At 54.2% G+C, this 15,022-nt stretch overlaps 4 protein-coding genes across 5 annotated transcripts; 3 read left to right on the forward strand and 1 right to left on the reverse strand.

Annotated features, from left to right (window-relative positions):
- Nucleotides 1-65: 65 nt before the first annotated feature.
- On the forward strand, nt 66-4,305 carry AAFC00_004611 (uncharacterized protein; the record flags this gene model as incomplete). Its single annotated transcript, XM_069344281.1, has 3 exons — nt 66-136; nt 205-2,951; nt 3,005-4,305. 3 exons carry the CDS (start codon nt 66-68, stop codon nt 4,303-4,305), a joined length of 4,119 nt encoding a protein of 1,372 aa, XP_069196699.1.
- Nucleotides 4,306-4,897: 592 nt separating this feature from the next.
- On the forward strand, nt 4,898-6,148 carry AAFC00_004612 (uncharacterized protein; the record flags this gene model as incomplete). Its single annotated transcript, XM_069344282.1, has 2 exons — nt 4,898-5,366; nt 5,439-6,148. 2 exons carry the CDS (start codon nt 4,898-4,900, stop codon nt 6,146-6,148), a joined length of 1,179 nt encoding a protein of 392 aa, XP_069196700.1.
- Nucleotides 6,149-7,414: 1,266 nt separating this feature from the next.
- On the forward strand, nt 7,415-9,408 carry AAFC00_004613 (uncharacterized protein; the record flags this gene model as incomplete). The annotated part of the gene is made up of 2 exons (XM_069344283.1): nt 7,415-7,799; nt 7,871-9,408. 2 exons carry the CDS (start codon nt 7,415-7,417, stop codon nt 9,406-9,408), a joined length of 1,923 nt encoding a protein of 640 aa, XP_069196701.1.
- Nucleotides 9,409-10,194: 786 nt separating this feature from the next.
- Nucleotides 10,195-14,318, reverse strand: AAFC00_004614 (uncharacterized protein; the record flags this gene model as incomplete). Of its 2 annotated transcripts, XM_069344284.1 has the most annotated exons (4): nt 10,195-11,883; nt 11,938-13,911; nt 13,966-14,108; nt 14,291-14,318. In XM_069344284.1, the coding sequence occupies 4 exons, from the start codon at nt 14,316-14,318 to the stop codon at nt 10,195-10,197; spliced, it is 3,834 nt and encodes a 1,277-aa protein (XP_069196702.1). The 2 variants fall into 2 exon arrangements, with proteins under 2 accessions (XP_069196702.1, XP_069196703.1); XM_069348180.1 differs by lacking the exon at nt 14,291-14,318 and having other exon boundaries at nt 13,966-14,160.
- Nucleotides 14,319-15,022: the final 704 nt, after the last annotated feature.

Consider the following 15,022-nt stretch of genomic DNA (forward strand, 5'->3'; position numbering starts at 1 on the left):
ACCGGACTGTCCAAGTGGGAATGAAATCGCATCGCCGGTCGATGCACTGATATACTGCAACAACAATGGCAGCGACGACTGGCACTGGCAACCTGCAGCCGGGTCTGGTGCCTGTTGCCCGTCCGCTGAGTCTCATGTGATTATTCCTCTTCTTCATCTTTATTCATCTGTTCCAAGCAACAACAAGCGCTGACTCTTTCCAAGCCCCGTAGGCCTCAAGGAGGCCGCTCTGGACTCTCCCACCTTCCGCGCCACAGCTCTGCATTTCGCCGCCCAATTCGAATCCGTCGAGGCCTGGCTCAAAGACTACGTCAAACAAGCCACCAAACTCGCCGACCGATTCCAATCTCTGAGCCAGGAGTTCGACTCTTTCAAGAGATTCCCCGTCCCTCCTCCCCTCGACATCACCCCGGCCCTCCTCGATCACGACTACACCTTGCTGGCAACCACCAGACATGCCGATGGCGCCCGCGAGTATCTCCAGACCATCTTTCGCAACATCGAAAAGTCAAGGGCCACCGTCGTCACTCCTCTGAACAACTTCGTCAAGGAAGAGCTGCGTGTCTTCAAGGATGCCAAGGACGCATTGAAGCGAGCCCAGAGAGACTTTGACGCTGAACTGGCCAGATATGCCTCCCAGGCAAAGACAAAAGAGCCCTCGTCGCTCAGGGAAGATGCCTTCAAGCTGCACGAGGCGCGCAAGCACTACCTCAAGGCCTCGATGGACTTTTGCATCCAGGCCCCCAACTTCCGCGCCTCCCTCGACAAGTTGCTGGTCAAGGTGTGCTCGGATCAGTGGAAGGACTTCAGAACCTCACGCGAGGCCACCGCCGCCACTTTTGCCAAATGGGGCTCGGAGATGGAGCGCATCCGCGGCTGGAGTAAAGAGATGGACGAATCCGAGCCCGTCTTCAAGCGCGAGCTCTTGATCGCTAGGAGACAGATCGAAGACAGCGCCGAGATGGCCGTCCGCCCCTCCAGGGAACTCGAGGACTACGCCGCCTCCACCGTCCCTTTTCTCGGCTCCTCTTCCATGCAGTCACCTACGAGACCGACACACCCGGAATACCACGTGGCTGAAAAGCAAGGCTGGCTTTTCCTCAAGACCGTTCCTCCGAAACCTGCGCGCACATCTTGGCCGAGACGCTGGTTCTTTGTCAAAAATGGCATTTTCGGCTGGCTGCTGCATGGTGCGACCTCTGGCGGCGTTGAAGAGAGCGAGAAGATTGGTGTCTTGCTTTGCAGCATCCGTCCTGCTGTCCAAGAGGAAAGACGCTTCTGCTTTGAGGTCAAGACCAAGGATGCCACCATCGTCCTGCAGGCGGAAACACAAACCGAACTGCTCCAGTGGATTGCCGCTTTCGACCTGGCCAAGCGCAAGGCTCTGGAGGCCGATAGATCACCCGGCGCTTCATCAGCCAACCTTGCCTTCGCCGTGAGCCCTCCTGTATCCCCTGACTTTGCTGCCAAGGTCAACGACGGTCATCTGTCACAATCCGGCGACGAGGCCTTGCCCGTCATCGATGCGGGCGTGCTTGCCGGCCGTAGCAGCTTCGACGTCAGCACCTCACGACGCTCTACTATGCTTGACAATGAATCCAGCCGCGAGCGCATCATGTCAAAACTCGACCTGCACAGAAAGTCTCAAGCCGAGAGGTCGTCAGCGGCGGGTGGCATAGCAAGCCTGATCTCCGCGAGCCACAGCGTACTACCTGTCGGTCCATCTTCACCTAAGCAAGGCGAACATCATCGATCTTTCACCATGCCTGTCAGCAGCTTCGCCCCATCCACTCTTGCAAACCCGCCCGCCCCGACGAACCTCAGTGAGCGAGCCGTCGCCGTCAGCAGAGATCGTGGTACCGGTTTCGACAAGGACGACGGCGATGGCATGCCGAGTGGGATCATGGCCAACCTGTGGGGTTCGACCAACTGGAGCTACAACAACAGACGCACCCGAGACATGATGTCCCCGCCATCCAACAGTCCAAAGATGAGGCCCAAGGCGTCTGTGGATGACATGAGTATCTCGGGCAGTGCCTTTGACACGCCAAAGAACCCCACCTTATCCCACCGCAAGACACTGAGCGTCGGCAACTCGTTGGATATGACTCGGGCTTCTCAGTTGTCGCTAGATGAGGCCATCAACGACTACCCCCTGACTCTCAAGGCCGACGATGCCCTCTCCCTCAAGGCACACGATGCCCAGTTCCGTGTCTTGTTCACCGATGTACCCCGCTCCGAAAAAGTGGTGCTGGTCTTCACAGCCATGTGGAGCCCGAACGAGCAGCAGGAATTCCCAGGACGCGTCTATGTAACGACAAACAGTATCTATTTCTACAGCAATCACTTCGGCATGATCCTCATAACAGAAATCGGTCTGACTTCGATCGATGAAGTCACAGCAGCACCCGGACGGGAGAACGAGTGCGACTATATCTTTTTACATCTCAAAGAGAGCCCTAGAAACCCCGAGTCGAGGCGTGTGACGGTCAAGACTTTCTTGGCCAGTCTCAAACTGCTACAGCGGAGACTCGACTACCTGGTCCGCAATGCCAACCTCGATACCCCAGCCTCCTTGGAGGAAGTGTTCAAGGTCTTTGCCAAGATCAGTGTCGAAGATCCAAGCAAGTCCCCCAGCTTACAGAGTTGGGAAGAGCTGGGCTACTCCCAAGGAGAAGACAACGAAGTCAGGGGTCCGAAGGATAGACCGGGAAACCTTAAAGCAAGCCTGCGCATTGACGGGACGCTGTACGGCGAGCGAGCTGGCCGGACGGGACGTGAGGTGACCAAGTTCAGGCTGCCGGCTCAGCCTGTGGTCTACAAGCCGGCAGGTGCGGGTGATGCCACAGTGGTCAAAGACTTCAACATCAGTGCCAAAGCACTGTTTCATGTCATGTTTGGCGATCGAAGTGCCGTTTTCCAGATCCTGTATCGGCACAGACCCGTCACCAGTATGTTGGTTTGTGTTGACGATACGCGAATATCCATGCTAACGTGACAACAGACATCAAACAGACCCCGTGGACACACAACCCACAGGGGAGACTGGTGCGCCAGTTCACTTGCACGGTGCACGACGGCAGAGAGATCGAGGCAGATACACAATCAATCGACGTCATGAACGACCATCTCTGCTATGTCGTGACTCAGACTCAGTCGCCATGGCACCTGCCACTGTCGACATCATTCCGGATAGTGACCAAGTTCATCATCACGCACTCGGCCAAATCAAAGGCCAAGCTAGCAGTATTCAACGAGGTTGTCTGGCAAGGCGACAGCGCTGCACCGAAGAAGCTGGCGATATCGCAACGCCTGATCGAAAAGCAGGCGCTCCGAGACTACGAGGCTGACGCCGTCGATCTTACAGACGTCGCGGCGGATCAGGTAAGCAAGCTGGGTGCTCGAAGCAAGACCAACAAAGCCATGCAGATTTACGGCGCGGTTGGTCAATCAACACAGACCACACAAGTCGCGCCATCGGATCTACCCGAGACGACGACATTGAAGCCGAGGAAGTTATTCAAGCAACGATCACTTGTGGACCTCTACGTGGAGAGTGCCTTGGCCGAGTCGTTCCGCTTGTTCACCATGGTCATCGACTTGGGCATTGCTCTGCTCAAGTCCCTCGCAGGAGTGGCCACGGCTCATTCGCTGCTCGTCGGTCTTTTGCTCGTCAGCGCCATGTACAACACATGGTACAACTATCGCGACGGACTGTCGTGGTACCACGAGCGCAGCGCCGGCAAGTTCATGGCCAGGTTGGGCGTCAAATCCGATGCGACTGTCGCACGAGCAATCTACCTAAGCGACATCGACGACCTCATCACCGTACCTGGTATGATCCATGTCAACAGCAGCGTCGCTGCGACTGGTTCTACACTAGAACAACAAGAGGGAGAATGGAACACATGTCGCGGAACGTTCAGCGATATCATCACAGCATCGGACACGGAGACGGCTTCGAGCCATGAGCCGGGCGCAGTCAAGGGTCCTACGAAACGCGCAGTCGCCAGACTGCAACGTACGCGTCACTCGCTCGCAAGATACCGACACGATCTGCTGGTCGCCATGCGCGTGGTCAATCGCGTGGAAGAGGAAGTGGTGCAGGCAGAATGGGAGGATTGGGTGCGAGAGGAGGAGCGAAAGTGCAGACGAGTGGAAGACATGCTTGCGTCCCGGAAGAAAGACAAAGGGCAGGGAAAGAGCAAGGGCGAGATGGCGATAGAAGAGGACTTGGGCGAAGGCTTTGTCGAGTATTGCAACAGCTGTCATGAAGCGGCCGCCAGCATGTCCACGAGACACTGATCTATACTCGAGAGGCTTTTCTTTTCCATTCTGTCGACTTCCAAACAGCCTGGGATTTTGTGCCTGCAGTCGCACTGTTTGTTTCTGTTCGTCTTTCCCCAAGCGCGGCGTTCGAATGGACATGGGAGATTGCATTGTTTATTGCATAGTTCACATAGTCGTGCATATACAATACCCAGAACACTTGACAATGGCTAGCTGAAGCCGATATCTTGCAAAATGTAGACAGCTCACGACAGGGCGAATGATAGTCTGGATCTGGACCTCGACAGGGCTTGCAAGATCAGTCGAAGGTATAATACAGGTGTACCTAACGAGACAGAGGGGAGAGAAGCAGATGATGTCACTGGGTGGAAGAGCTGCAGCTCGTCGCGCGTCAACTTTACCTTTGGATTTGCAGCTTGCCTCAGGACTCCAATTGAAAGCAAAGCTTCAGTTCCATCTAATCTTTCTCTTTTCTTACTTTCGAGCTTCAGATTCCATATACCTGACCCCTCTCCGCAGTGATCCTGTGAGTTGTCGCAAGAGTCTGCCGCTGGCCGTCCCCCGCACGCGCGTGGATTCCTCAGACCACACCCGAAAAACGAAAACCATGTCACACGTGCCTTTTGTCACCATCGACCCCGACGCGAACATTCCCCCTCTCTACGCGACAACAACAGCAGCAGCAACCACCAGCACCATCCCTGACCCTGTCCCGGCGCGCTCGGCCGACTCCCTACGGACCTCATCCGCCTCTCGCGAGAACATCGTCGCCGCCACAGATCCTCTCCTCGCCGACAGCATGAGTGCCACCTCGACCTCGGCCGCCCCGGTCGACACCACCAGGCCATTGACAGCGAAGAAGAAGAACCGCGGCTCATTGCCCTCGTGGATCGCGTTTCCGCTGACGGTCGTGCTGAGTCTGGGGCTGAGCGCGTCGCTGTACTCTGCTGTGCCGCAGCTGGTTGGGTACGAGTTGGCCGCTGTGTCGCGCACGATTGATGAGCCGTGGGAGATTGGCTCGTTGCTTGCTTGGAAGGTGGTCGAGATGGCGGTTTCTTGGTCTGTGGGCCTTGATTGTGAGTTTGTTCTTTTTTGCCTTGTGCAGACTCGAGAGATCGAGAAAGAGAAGACGCGCTGACGGAAGACAGATCTCGACATTCTGAGCCTCGCCCTGCTCTCGAACGTGCCTTACTATGTCCTCCTGAACGTCTTCTACGAAACCTCCTACAAGGCTTTGGCCGCGAGCTTCACAATCGACATGATTTCGCTGGCTCTTCCTTTCTCGCTGCTTCGTCCGCTCAACTTCTACAACGCGCGCAAGAGAACTTCGCGGCCACAGAGCGTCAGCGAGATCGCCTCGGATCGCAGCATCAACATGTACATGACCGCTCTGGCTGCCGCCTTGTACAGCCTGGTCGTCTACTCGAGCTTCTACACCTGGTTGCCCGTGTACATGATCAAGCACTTCGACGAGGTGCGCTCTCTCGAGGCCGCGCACAACGCCACTCTGCCGATCCTGCTCATCGCCTGCATCCCCATCGGATACGCCGCCAAGAACTTTCTGTTCAAGCCCTCGATAGCCGCCGCCCGTCCTCTCATCGACCCCTTCGACCCCGTCACCGCTTCCCTGCCGGATACCGTGCGCTACAATCTCGGCGTCGGACTGCACTCGTCTCGCGCTTCGATTCTGACCACTCGCACCACTCTGCTTATCGTTAATGCTGCCATCAATACCTTTGTCAGGGTTTTTGGCACCGTCGAGGGCACTGATGCTTTGGGCGCTGCTGGCTGGGCTGGTCTGTGGAGTGCTGCTGCGTTGATGGTAGGTGTTGGGTTCGCTTGGGCGGCCGAGTCATAGCGTCCGCTTTGCAGAGGAAACAGCGAGGTTCTCATATCTCTCCATACACACAGCTGCGGGAAAATGAGACTATGGAGAGAAACGGGAAAAATGAGATGTTATTCCGGAGCCCTGGTCCAATAGGGTTCTCCTCCCATCTTTCTCGCGTCTCTGTTGTTACATGAACTACCGAGTACCGGAACGGCTCTTGCTATTTGAAGATAGGGACCACAGGAATGGAACGGCGCGTTAGTCATCTACAGTCTTTCTGTTCTCTTCGGGGCGGGGGGAGGAAAGTGTATCAGGCAATATGTTTCTTCTTTTTGAATAAATCCAGGACGAATAAAATCCAATAAACAATTCGATATATCTATCAACTATGCGAGCTTTTCCATTTCAGTCGGCTCTACTAAAGATACATCCGTTGACACGGGCGAGTTTTCTCCTCTGTAGCACTTGACAAGGTAGCTTTTCTATCAAACTACACCAGACACTCTTGTTTCTCTACCTTGCAATACTACAGCCATTCCACACGCGGTAGAACAGCCATGTAGAAAGAAACTCTTTTAGTATAGTAAGTCACGATGAAAGTGAGTAAGAAACCTGCACTACTACATCGTACAGTAGTACAGTTGCAAGCAAAGACACAAGTAGGTAGCGAACAAGGTGGGTCCGGGTGGGTGTGGGCATGTCCATCGAAGCCAGCCAGCCAGCCAGGCCGAGTGCGCAATTGATTCCGCCCCGCCCTGTGCTGCCATGTCCTGGTTGTTCTGAGCCTCTCGGCTGGCCTGGTCTCTAAGCTGGCTGGCTTATATAATAACACCTACTTTACTTTACCATCAGCCTTGTTTACTGTACCTTATATATCTTACTGCATTGTCGCTGCTTGTGCTGAGTATCGGTAGTACAGTACAGTACTTGACATGAACTTGCAATAGAAACCCCTACTAATGACTATCCCACTGTCCTGGAAGAATCGAATATAGATATCAGAAGGGACTGGATATCAGGCATGATTTTCGTGATTCTTTGAGATTCGGCTTTATTGAAACATCTTGAGTTCATGGAGATATGAGAAGCAGCCATTGAGTCGTTTCTGCGTAGTGCTGGACTGTACTGTAATTTACCGCCTACCGAGTGTGTACGGGATATATCTGGTATAATCTCGCGAGGACACCTGGAGTGTGCTTGATCCGGACAACGAGACCTAGGACAGGCCGATCTTATTTGTCTATCATCTTGGTCGGTCCCTTTTCGTCTGCTCTGGATATATGCACTCACGATAGAATGTACCACTTCAAAGACCTCTCCGAAGCCGGAAAACTCGAGCGACGCCACCTCCTGGATACCTATGGCCAACTAGCCCAATTCTCCGTCGTTTTGCCACTTCTGACTCCTTCTCTATTGGCTCTCGGCGCATGGACATGCCGCCGTCTATTGTCAATCGCAAAAAGCAATGTCGACGATGACGATAGACCTGGTTCGCCGTATGTCAAGAAGATGAGGCTGGGGAAGTGGTATAGACTGAAACAAAAATGGAGGAGGGCGGAGTGGTGGATGGGGGAAGAGTGCGAGGGGTGGGGATTGGATGGGTACAAGAGGGGAGAAGTGGTGATTTCTGGGCTGTGGTTGGCTTGGTTGTCGTTGCTTTGTTGCGTTGATACGAAATCAGGTAATATTTCTCGTCATTTTGGTTGCATTGGTTTAGCATGAAGACGCTGCTGATCACTATGAGTGCAACAGATTACTTGCATCTGACCAAACGATTCGGCATCATAGGCGCGTCTCAGCTGCCGTTCCATTACCTCCTGGCGCTCAAGTCGCCATATTCTCCTGTCCAGCTCCTCACCCGCCGATCTTGGGACTCGCTGAGCAATCTCCATCAACTCCTCGGCCGAGTCGTCTCTCTTCTATTCTATCTACACGCAATCTTCTACCTCAACTTTTTCGTACAGGCTAATGTATTGGCTAGGCGAATCAAAGACCGCGACGTCATCTTGGGTCTTGTGGCTGTCGTTTCTTTTGCGGTTGTCGGGTCGACTGCGCTGAGCTGGGTCAGGAGAAGAAAGTACTGGGTATTCTACTCTGTGCATGTCGTTCTTGCGTCGGCGCTTTTGCCCGTGCTGTACTTTCACGTTCACCACTTGAGAGTGTACATCTGGGAGACTTTGGCCGTTTACGCGGTGCATTTGCTTCTGAGAAGAGTAAACGAAACCACCATCGAAGCCACGGTTTCTGTCGTCCCGGGCGGCTCCAAGGTATTAGCGATCGAGATCCCGATGCGCGGACACAAGAATCAACGCGGCTGGAACAAGGTCTGGCAGCCGGGCCAACACGTCTACATTTCGCACCTGACAGACTCTGCGAAGTCTCCTCTTCTGCAACTCTTGAAACTGCGCCAGAAGAACCCCTTCACCATCGCCTCTTTACCAACAACAGAAAGCGAGAACACTCTCAAACTCATCGCCCGAATCCGTACAAATGCAACAGCCACTCTCGCTGCTCTCGCTGCGCAATCAAAGATCTCCATCCCCCTGACAATCGAAGGACCGTACGGATTACCCACCCACGCCGTGACTCTACTGAGTTGTACGAAGGTCCTGTTCGTAGCAGGAGGCGTAGGCGCCACCTTCGTCATGCCTCTTTTCCGCACCTTACTCTCCGATCTATCTCCATCGCGAGGAAGCAGGAGACGGGAAACTGTCAAATGCGTGTGGGTGGTCAGGGACCTCGCAGAGACGACCTGGGCGTTCGATCAACAACAGACTGGCTCAGAAGAAGAAAGCGAGGAAACGAGAGGGGTCAAAGAGCGATTAACGGTCCACGTCACCCCCGGCTCGTCCGATACTTCTCGCCCGCACGAGTCATTCAGTCAACCAGACGACGAAGAAGAACCCGAGGAAAGAGACGAAGAAGGCATAGAGCTAGACCCTTTCCTGCCCCCATCATCTTCTTCTTCTTCTTCTTCTTCTTCTTCTTCTTCTTCTTCTTCTTCTTCTTCTCCTGCGAAACCCACCCCAGCAGCCAACGCGAAGGATCTAACCATTAAATCCGGCCGTCCGAACCTCCCAGCTCTAGTCCGGGAGACCTTTTCCTCATCATCATCAAGATCAACACATGCATCAACAGAGCCGAGACAAAGAAGACACCGGAAAACAGGCATCGTCGTGTGCGGGCCAAAGTCCCTGACAAGAGCCGTGCGCCGAGAGGTCGGCAAGTGGGTAAGTAGATCCGAAGACGATGGGGACGTGTGGTTCTGGGCCGAGGAGTTTGGGGTTTAGAGTCTCTTCTCTTTCTTTCGCTTCATCTAATATCTGGGCGTCGGCGGGGGAGGGCTGTGGAAATTAGGTTATGGGGTTGTTGTTGTTGTTGTTGTTGTTGTTCTTGGTGTTGTTCTTTGTCGTTATTGTCTGTGAGAGGTTGAGATTGAGTAGAATCCAGGATCACGACGCGTAGTATCGTCGCTATGCGCCATTCGTCCCGTAGCAGCCATCACCAACCACAGAGTACCGCATGCCCAATGAGTGAGATATGCACGAAACCATGTCCCAAATCAGCTTATGCAGTTCCTCGAATGCGCCTCTGTACAAAACACGGGAATTCACGGAGATGGTTAAGCAATTCTAGCTAGCTAGCTCCAAACCCGAGCCTTTTTCATGTTGCGTATAAGAGTGGTGATGTTGTGAAATTTAACAGACGTGAAAACTGAAAGAAAAAAAAAGAAAAAAAAAGAAAAAAAAGGGGACATTTTGGTGTATTGTACACTTTTTCTCTCCCTTCCCTTGCCTTGCCTTGCCTTGCCTTGCCTTCGGGGCCCAACACGCGCGTATACATGTGCAGTCCCTTCTGATCGATGCTTTTCCTTCACCTTTTTGACCTCTTCCGTTTTTTTTTCGTCGCCCTGCTTCGAACTACTGAGATAAATCGTACAACTGCCTCATCCTTCTCCACTTTCTTCACTCGTGCTATGAACACAAGTGTAGCCTCGCTGGCCCCTCCCCCCTCCCTGAGACTTCCCGTTCTCCTGGTGGTTATATGTACATTTACAATTTTCGCGATCAACTCGCTCACGCACGCTGCTGTCTCCGCTTAGGGTTCGTCTGCTTCTTCTTCGACGAGGAAGACTTGCTCTGCTCGCCGTTGATGTACTTGACGAGATCGTCAATGCTTCGCTGGCCCATGCCGTTGTTGCTGTTGTGCACGTCGGTCGTGGGCGTCATGGCCTCGGCGGCGCTCTGTCCGACCTGAGGCTGGGGTCTGGCTCCCATTGCGACGCGAGGGGCGCGAGGTCGGAGGAGGAGCTTGCGCTCTTGTATCGTCTTCGCGTGCTTGGCCAGGGAGACTGCGCTCTGCGTCAGCGACTCGAGCCATGCTTCGGCTTCCTTGGTGTTGCGGTCCTCCGGTCCGAGCTCGGCCTTGAAGATGTTGAAGGCTTCGCGCATCTTGTTGACCGCGCCCTTGGAGTCGCGGTCGAGCGCGAGCGCCTGGGCGAGCTGGAACAGAAGTGTCGCCGTGTTGACCGACTGCTTGCCGGAAACCTCCTCGGAGATGGCGAGAGAGGCCTCGAACCACTGTCGTGATTCGTGGTACTGCTTGAGACTCTGAAGCATCACCGCTGCGTTGTTGATGGTAGTGATGGAGTCGGGGTGCTTGAGACCATACACCACCTTCCAGAGGTCAAGCGCGTGGCGGACGTAGGAAAGTGCGTTCTTGGTGTTGCCGCTTGCGTGCTCGAACAGACTCAGGTTGAGGTAGCTCAGAACAGTCTCGGCGTGATCAACACCAAGAGTCCGCTCAGAGATGATAACTGCTTTGCGAGCCAGCTCGACGGCAGCACTCTTCTCGTCGAGACCATAGTACAGAGTCGACAAGGCATAGTAAACACGCGCCACTTCAGGGTGCAAGATGCCGTAGATCTGCTCGTGAAGCGAAAGCGACTCGAGCAAAAGCTCTTGGCCAAGATCCTTCTGGTCTTGTGCGAGCGAGATACGACCGGCTTCGAGGGCCTCCTCGGCCAGCACACTGCGCGGCGATGCCTCCTTGACGATTGGGACAATGTTGAGCACGTTGTCTGGGTGGAAGGTCTGCACTGGACCAGCGACTGAAGCAGCACGAGCGGGCGAGTGGTCTGCGTGCTTCTTGCCCTTCTTCTTCTTGCTGCCACTCGACTCGCCGTTGGTGGCAGGGACTGGCAAAGAAGCAGTCGAGGAGGAAGTGGAAACGGAGGCGGCCTCGGTGAAAGCGTAGTCCTTGGCCTCGAGTTGGAAACCAAGCTTAAGGCACACATCACGCAGCAATTGCAACTGCTTGCCGCTCTCGATCCACTTGCCGTCAAGGTCGAATCTGAATCGTAGCTTGACTTGGCGGGTGATGTCAGCCTTGATGGCTTCAGGGGTAATCTGCTCCCAGCTAAAGTCCTCCTCAGGGTACAACTTCTTGAGCGCTGAGTCAGTCTCGGCGGTAGGCTTGGCATTCAGCTCAGCGCCAAGAAGACAGTTCAGGAGGTGAGCAATGCATGCCTGAGCAAACACGGGCGACAAGTACTTCAGAGGCTTGCTGACAACATGCTTGAAAGCTCTGGCGATCATTTCCTGGGTGGACAGCTGCTTGAGTGCTTGGAGACGAGGGTCGTCCTTGTCGGCGAGACGAGTAATGTCTCCGAGGTATCTCAAGTTGATACCACGCTTGTGCAACAGGCTGGTCAGAGACTGGCCATCCATGGGGAAACCAACGTCTCCCTCTTGCAAGTCAGAGATCTGCAGATCGGTTAGCTCAGCTCATCCATACGCTGTGTCTACATTAGACTGTACCATCTTAGGGATAACCTCGCCGGTCAGATACTTGCAAGCTGCGAGCACTTCCTCCTCGTCCTTGGCCCACTCGGCCTTCTCCTCCTGGGATTGTGGTCTTTGTCCGCAGTAAACATCGGGGTTCAGAGAGAAGTGGAAGGCGGAAACATCGACGCGCTCTTGTTCGGGCTCCTTCTTTTCGGCACCGTTGGTCCCTGCGACCTCGCCGGAGGTAGACTCGCCGTTCGGCTTTTCAGCCTCTGCCTCTGCCTTGCGAGCCTCGCGACGCTTAGTGACCTCTGCCTGAACGTATTCGCGCAGCTTCAGTCTCCAGTAGGACTCGACGAGTTCGGGGCGGAGCACGGCCATTCTGTGCGGGTAGGTGTCCTCGTGAACAACACCGTCCTTGCGGTGCTCTTGCAGCCATGCTACATCCAGAGGAGTAATGCGGTACAAGTCAAGAACGTACTTGCGACCGTCAGTGCCGAGAAGACCCTTGGTCTCCACGCTGCCCTCCAGGTCGTGTCTGACATTCTCCTTGTCCCAGACAGGATGACTCTTGACGCGCACTGCCTTGGAGAGCTCGGCGAACGGTGCCTTGAAACCTTCGTGCTCGGCAATGACGTCCTTGCCCTCAACACCGCCGTAGTCGATCTGGTGCTCGCCGGGTTCGCGCTGCTTGAAGATTCCAGGAACAATGCTCTGACCCACAAGACGCTTACCAAGGTAATCAACAACGACAGTTCCAGGAGTGAAGAGTCCATTGATGTCGAGCTGGTTGACCGCCTTGACACCCAATACATCCTTTCCGGTGGCAACACGGGCAGCCTCGTCACCTCCGTCAGCAGCGAAAGTACCGACACCGTCAGCACCGAAAGAATAAAAGACGTTGTTGTACACGTAGATCTGGGCATCCCTAGCCTCGGTAGGGTTGAGAGGAGCAACCTCGCCACGGGCGACTAGGATGGCACCCTTCACGGCAGCCTCGTTGTACTCAGCAAAGAGCTTGGAGGTCAATCGCTCGCGGAAAACTCTGTCCTGAACGGTCTCCTTGGGCAGTTCGCGGGTGGACTGAAACTCTTCGTTCCAGTCGCGAAGGGTCTCGGCCATCTCGGGGCCCGAGAGGAGGTAGCTCTCCTGCGTCCTGGCCACGTCGGCGACATGGCTGGACAGGGCAGCAGCCTCAGGAGAGACCACCCAAGGGCTAGCTGGAATAGCATTCGCGACTTGGTATGCGGACAGCGGATCCTTCTGGCCATTGAACTCCTGTAGCTCTTGGAAGGACTTCTCGAACGAAGGAGAGAGCTTGGTCAGGAGGTTCAGAAGAGAGTGAGCGGAGTATGGCTTGGGTGCAGTGCGCGGGAAAGGATCGAACTTGTTGTTGGTAGACTTGTTGACAAAGAAACCCGAGACATGAGAGGTGACGTGATGCTGCTCGCCTTCATTCGTGGTGACGAGGAGATACATGAGGTGACCTTTCTGGCGGAGGGTGTAAGGAGGGGGGTTCCACGGCGAAAGTGCGATGCCCTTGACGGTCTTGGGCGCCGGGGTAGCCGGGGGAGGAAGTAGCGACTTGACAAGACCGGGAGCGTCAATGTCATAGTCGGTCATGGCGTGTTGGATCGGTGTTGAATCCTTCTGGTCGTTTTGAGGGCCCTCTGACGCAGCAAGCGGGCTGACAATGTCGTCGTGAAGACTCAGACCGGCTTGGATGCCGTGCAGAAGATCCGTTCTGTCACCAGAAGCGCCAATCAATTCCCGTATTCTCACAAAGTGCATGCGCGCTTGTGTCTCGGTGTAGGCATCCTCAACCAGGTGTACCACTGGATCCGCCGCAACGCCTGGGACCTCGGAGAGTTCGACAAAGTCGTTGATGCGCTTGCCCTGGTGCTCGAGATGGAAGCAGGAGTATTGGAAGGTGAAGGGAAGATCAATGATCGATTGGCGAATGTCCTGCACCTGCTCCAATTGACTGACCATGATCTGGCATTGCCCCTGGAGGTGGATCAGAATATGCTCGCCTTGCCGTCACGTGGCTGAGAAACCTACCGGAGCATGTGGTAATTTGATTGTGAGTTGGAAGACATTCTCTGCCGCCGGCTCTCCCTCGCCTTCCTGTGCCTGCTCTTGCCCTTGCTCTTGCGCCTGCTCCTCTCCGTTTCCGTTCACCTGCGTCTCCTGCTGTCGAGCATCTATCACATGGTCAACCATCTGAGTGGACAAATCTTGGTAGTCATTCGCCATCTCGTTTGCCAGTACATTGCACAAACAGCCATCATCTTATATCATAGTGACTGCAAGTCCGAATATAGAGATTGGAATTGGGAATGGCGGAACAAATGGAATACAAGGGAAGCATCGGATTAGTCCATACCTTGTTGGTTGCTCGCCTCTGCTGCCATGATTGCCACAGAATTTAATCAAGATGTTAGACTTGTTCAATCGGACCCTAAGAAAAACCAAATCCAGTAAAACGAAATCGATTACAACGCAAGAAAGAGCTATAATACAACTAAATGCAGATATGGAGAAGTAAGGTACAGGTAGACGGCGAATCGCAAAAATTGACGTAGCTTATAATTATCCACGTCCGTACTCGATTCGACTTTGAGAACAGACAAAAATTGGTTCGAGTCGGCTACGGGCAACTTCGGAGACCTCGGGGCACGCGAGTCATGAAACTGCGTGTATCTGTCCCGTGTCTGCTCTAGTAGCTCTATATTCTCTGCCTTATTATCTCCGGTCATGCGCCCGCCCTAGGCACATCCGCACTCGCCCTAGACGTCAATCATTCATGCATGCACTCTACAGGTTGCATTCGATATATTTATGAAATACTACTGCTTGTCAAGATCTTCTCCTCCTTCTTGTCGTGTCAACTCCATGCACTATGGCGAAGAGCAACCTCTGCCTTGAGGACAGCGAGCGACGCGGGCATGGCTGCTCTGCTCTGTCTTGGCCTGGACAAGACACCGTCCTTTGAGTCAGGAGGCTGAGCCAAGTTCTTCTGCGCGCGCAAAGCTTATACATGTGAATACTGTACTCCTGGATTCATGTTCAATCTTATCCTTTCGCCTGTAAGGTCTAGGTGCAGTACAATTCGCTT

The sequence above is a fragment of the Neodothiora populina genome (genome assembly GCF_041146345.1).
Source record: "Neodothiora populina strain CPC 39397 chromosome Unknown canker_contig_3, whole genome shotgun sequence".
In the NCBI taxonomy this organism is placed as follows: domain Eukaryota; kingdom Fungi; phylum Ascomycota; class Dothideomycetes; order Dothideales; family Dothioraceae; genus Neodothiora; species Neodothiora populina.